Source organism: Etheostoma spectabile, unplaced genomic scaffold (genome assembly GCF_008692095.1).
Source record: "Etheostoma spectabile isolate EspeVRDwgs_2016 unplaced genomic scaffold, UIUC_Espe_1.0 scaffold00010342, whole genome shotgun sequence".
Taxonomy (NCBI): domain Eukaryota; kingdom Metazoa; phylum Chordata; class Actinopteri; order Perciformes; family Percidae; genus Etheostoma; species Etheostoma spectabile.
In genome coordinates, this window is record NW_022603824.1 from 14912 (window position 1) to 21197 (window position 6286).

Sequence of the window (6286 nt, forward strand, 5' to 3'; positions counted from 1 at the left end):
GGGTGATGGGTACATAATGTATCTGTAATCTGGATCCCTATCCCCCCAGACGCGCTCTGATTGGCTGGGAGCACAATGACAGCGTAATGAGCTGCGTGTGCAGAGAGCGGCTCATTCAGACCAGGAGACGTGTCCTCTGCAGGAGAGGCTGAGGCAGAGGACACGGAGGTCAGAGGTCAGAGGTCAGAGGTCAGAGATAGCGTTATCAACACCTCGCCCTGCCGCACACAAAGCTCGACCTTCTCCGCCCTCCGCCGCTGGAAAATACTCCGACTACTTCATTTGATCTTCTCACAATACCTTCTTCATTTTATTTATAAGACTTATATAGCATAAAATATACACTAAAATACACACTACAGGACACACTACACACTACACACTACACTACACACTACACTACACACTACAGGACACACTACAGGACACACTACACACTACACACTACACTACACACTACACTACACTTCAGTACACACTACAGTACACACTACACACTACACACTACACACTACACTGCACTACAGTGCACTACACTACACTACAGTACACTACAGTGCAGTACACTACACACTACACACTACACTGCACTACACTACAGTGCAGTACACTACACACTACACTGCACTACACTACACTACACTACACACTACACTACACTACACTACAGTGCACTACACTACACTACAGTACACTACACTACAGTACACTACACTACACTACACTACACTACACTACAGTACAGTACACTACACACTACACTGCACTACACTACACTACACTACACACACACTACACTACACTACAGTGCACTACACTACACTACAGTGCAGTACACTACACACTACACTACACTACCCTACAGTACACTACACTACACTACAGTACACACTACACTACACTACACTACAGTGAAGTACACTACACACTACACTACACTACACTACAGTGCACTACACTACACTACAGTACACTACAGTGCAGTACACTACACTACACTACACTACACTACACTACACTACACTACAGTGAAGTACACTACACACTACACTACACTACACTACAGTGCACTACTACACTACAGTACACTACAGTGCAGTACACTACACACTACACTACACTACACTACACTACAGTGCACTACACTACACTACACTACACTACACTACAGTACCACTACACTACACTACACTACAGTACACACTACACTACACTACACTACAGTGAAGTACACTACACACTACACTACACTACACTACAGTGCACTACACTACACTACAGTACACTACAGTGCAGTACACTACACACTACACTACACTACACTACACTACAGTGCACTACACTACAGTACACTACACTACAGTACAGTACACACTACACTACACTACACTACACTACAGTACAGTACACACTACACTACACTACACTACACTACACTACACTACAGTACACACTACACTACACTACACTACAGTACAGTACACACTACACTACACTACACTACACTACAGTACAGTACACACTACACTACACTACACTACACTACAGTACACACTACACTACACTACACTACACTACAGTACAGTACACACTACACTACACTACACTACACTACAGTACACACACACTACACTACACTACAGTACACACTACATACCTACACTACAGTACACACTACACTACACTACACTACAGTCCACTACACTACACTACACTACACTACACTACAGTAACTACCCTACACTACACTACACTACAGTACACACACACTACACTACACTACCTACACTACAGTACAGTACACACTACACTACACTACACTACACTACACTACACTACACTACACTACACTACAGTACACTACACTACAGTACACTACACTACACTACACTACACTACAGTACACACTACACTACACTACACTACACTACAGTACACACTACACTACACTACACTACACTACACTACAGTACACTACACACATACACTACACTACACTACAGTACACACTACACTACAGTACACTACACTACACTACACTACAGTACACTACAGTACAGTACAGTGCAGTGCAGTAGCCAGTAGGACGGGAGCAGCAGACGAGGTTCAGCTGTGCTGCATTCATGGGGTGTGGGAATAATCAGAATAATGAGTTTAGGTGGAGTTCCTTCCTGTTGAAATGTTTGATTTATGGCCATGAATGGGTGGATGTGTGTGAGAATGTGCTATATGTATATGTACACTATATATCAATATATATATATTGATATATACTTACATGATCTATGAGAAGGAAGTTTTATTATGAAAACGACGTGAGACGAGCAGGATGCTGCTCCAACAAAGGAAAAACCAACAGCCGGCCCGGGGGGGGGATGTTTAAAGGGCCCCTGTGTGGAGGAGATGGACGTTTAAAGGGCCCCTGTGGGGGGGGGGGGGACATTTAAAGGGCCCCTGTGTGGAGGAGATGGACATTTAAAGGGCCCCTTTGTGCAGCTCTTTGCCTCGGGGGACAAAAGCTCAGCATGGCGCCGTGTCTCTGCCAGCCCAGAGACAGACTCCAGGTCCGTCTCGGGGACAACAGAGCAACGCGAGGACGGCGAGCCGACTGGCAGTCCCCCTCGGTGTCTGGACGCGGAGGCAGGATGTCTTGGGACAGCCTGCGGGTGCGTTGGGTTTCAGCGTTGGAGCCGGGAGGAGACGCTTCCACGGCCGCAGCTCCGTCTCTTAGCAACAGCACCTTTAGAGAAAGCTCTGGAAGTCAGGACGGGACCCAGCGGAGACCAGACCCTGGTCCAACAAGACCGGGACGCTCATAGAGTTCAGAGATCACTTATAATGTGTGGGCCTATGTGTGCGTGTGTGTGTCTGTGTGTGTGTGCGTGTGTGTGTGTCTATGTGTGTGTGTCTGTGTGTTTGTGTGTGTGTGTGTGTGTGTGTGTGTGTGTGTGTCTGTATGTGTGGGTCTGTGTGTGTGTGTGTCTGTGTGTGTGTGCGTGTGTGTGTTTCTATGTGTGTGTCTGTGTGTTTTGTGTGTGTGTGTTGTGTGTGTGGTGTGTGTGTGTCTGTATGTGTGGGTCTGTGTGTGTGTGTGTGTCTGTATGTGTGTGCATCTGTGTGTGTGTGAGAGACTCTCCCTACTGCCCGGTCCTGTCATCAGTGATGTGACGGCTCCCTCTGCTGGTCTCAGCATCAAACTGGTCCTGTGACCTGGAAACACTCACACTGCAGCTACACATACACACATACACACATACACACACATACACACATACACACACAGACAGTATATACACACATATACACACATACAGTATATGTGTATATATACACATATACACACATGTGTGCGTGTGTGTTTTATTTTAAATGGATATTCTTACAATCAACACGTGCCACAAAGAGCTGTAACCAGAAAACAATCTGACAAAATAATAATAATAATAATAATAATAATAATAATAAAATAATAATAATAATAATAATAATAATAATAATAATAATAATAATAACAATCTGACATAATGATGACACAACGGAGCAAAAGATCAATTAAAAAGAAGAGTAAATACAAAATAAATACACAATGAGAAAAAAAAGGAAGGTAAAATTAATATATAAAAAAACAATTACTACAAAATAATAAATATAAAAACGTTAAATTGAAAACTAGGCTAAAATACCCACAATAATCCTTAAAAATAATCCATCAGTGTATCAGACACCAGCCACTCTCTCTGGCATTCCTGACGTCCTGCGTCACGACGTCGCCACTCTCTCTGGCATTCCTGACGTCCTGCGTCACAACGTCGCCATTCTCTCTGGAAAGAGGCGGGCTTTCTCTGGCATTCCTGACGTTGTGCGTCATGACCCCGCACGGGATTGGTGGAAAAATACGTGCTGAGCTCCTTCTTCTTCCCTATTGGCCATTATGGGTGTCAGTCACATTCCCCTCCACTCTGTTACGGATTACTATGGAAGAAGGTGGATGTGGATAATAATCCGAGTGGGCAGCCATTTTGCCTGTGGTAGTGCGACTAGGGCCGGAGTGGAAGTTAGGACGGAGCCCGGAACGTAACCCCGGCGAGAAGGAACAAACCGCGGGTGTTTATTTGGATAACTTACCCCCCCCCCCCCCACTGGGTAAGATCTGCGCGGTCGTGTGTTGTTTCCCAGTTTGGAAACCCTCTCCCATCAAACCAGCCTGATTGCTAGCTAGTTAGCCGCCGAGCTAACGGCTAGCTGCGGAGCTAACGGCTGCCGGGCCTGCTAGCTGTCCAATGACCGAGCTGTGGTCGTCAGCGACGGATTGAAGGTTTTCCTCGGCTCTGTACCCGGATCTCCCGGAGGATTCTTGTACATGCTAACATGCGGAAACTTCACTTTTCAGTTCGGAGACAAAGTGGAGAGTGTCTGTAGAGAAGAGGGGTATGTGGAGCGGCTTTAACACTTTAATCCTGCTGTGGAAATCAGTGCAGATCGATGGAAAAGCAGTCTGTTTATCGGACTGAAAGTCTCTTTTACTACCCAGAGATCGGCCAGTTCAGCCGGGTTTGATCCCGAGGAACAGCGCTATAACCCGGGCCTGTCCTCACATACACGGGTTAAATGTGTTGTATTTTAACAGTGAACCATAGCAACACTACATATTCGGCCCGGGACATCCGGGACATGTCGGTGTCCGCCGTCAGAAGCAGCGCTACTTAAATCCTGGTTCTGGTCTCGGTGGGATTATAAATACTATTCAGGATCTGGGTCCACGATGGGATCAGCCACCAAACTGGCCTTCAGTGTGTTCCTTATCTCCTGCTCCTCAGGTTAGTACACACACACACTGTCTCACTCACTCACAGACACACACACACTCACAGACACACTCACAGACACACACACACACACACACACACACACACACACACACACACACCACACACACACACACTCACAGACACGCTCACGACAAACACACACACTCAGACTCTCACACACACACACATCATCCGTTTAACATCAGTCTCTAACACCAAAGAAAGTTTTTGTCCTTTTTAATCTTCTGTTGTCATGTTATATTAAAACAGATTTGATGTATTTCTTACTCCGCTGCTGCTGATACTCTCTGCTTCAATTCTGGGATTAACAAAGATCTAATAACACCTAATAACATCTAATAACACCTAATAACATATAATAACAGTAAATAACACCTTATGATACTTATATACTTAGTCATAACAACTTTGATTTCACAATAAAAGTCTTGCAACCCGCTTTTAATGTGACAGAATAATACAGACTCGTGTGTGTGTGAATATTATACAGTAGATATAATAGGTATTATAGAGTAGATGTGATAGATATTAGAGTAGATATAATATATATTATAGGGTAAATATAATGAATATTATGGATTAAATATAAAAGGGTATATATATATATATATGTATATGTATATATATATATATATATATATATATAATATATGTATATGTATATGGTAGAAGATCATTCCCAGTGGCTGTGTCCTATGAAACCAGCTCTAACGGGGGTGTTGTCTTCCAGGTGCCATCCTGGGACGCTCAGACACTCAGGAGTGTGTCCACTACAGCTACAGCCCTTCGTCCTCACTGTCCTCTGCGTCCTCGCTGTCCTCAGGGGTGTCCTCGAGTCGAGGGAACCTGAGCGGCGTGGTCACCTGCTCCGGAGAGAAGGACAAGAGACTCCACTGCTTCGCTACCTGGAGGAACGTCTCAGGAGACGTTAGGGTGGTGAAGCAGGGCTGCTGGCTGGACGACCCCGACTTACAACAGGAACACACCACACACACACACCACACACACACAGGGCTGCTGGCTGGACGACCCCGACTGTTAAACAGGTAACACACACACACACACACACACACACACACACCACACACACACACACAGGGCTGCTGGCTGAACGACCCCAACTGTTACAGCAGGTAACACACACACACACACACACACACAGACACAGACACACACACACACACACCACACACCACACACAGACACACACACACACACACCACACAGACACACACACACACACAACACACACCAGGGCTGCTGGCTGAACGACCCCCAACTGTTACAGCAGGTACACACACACACACACACACACACACACACACACACACACACACACACACACACACACACACACAGGGCTGCTGGCTGGACGACCCCGACTGTTACAGCAGGTCACACACACACACACACACACACACACACACACACACACACACACCACACACACACACACA

The 6286-nt window shown here is 45.6% G+C and overlaps 1 protein-coding gene across 1 annotated transcript; it reads left to right on the forward strand.

The window, feature by feature from the left end:
* Nucleotides 1–3791: 3791 nt before the first annotated feature.
* Nucleotides 3792–5616, forward strand: LOC116679314 (activin receptor type-2A; the record flags this gene model as incomplete). Its single annotated transcript, XM_032508981.1, is given in 2 exon segments — nt 3792–4817; nt 5560–5616. Coding segments are annotated over 2 exon segments (112 nt in total), but the record flags the coding sequence as incomplete, so codon positions are not given.
* Between the last annotated feature and the right edge of the window lie 670 nt (nt 5617–6286).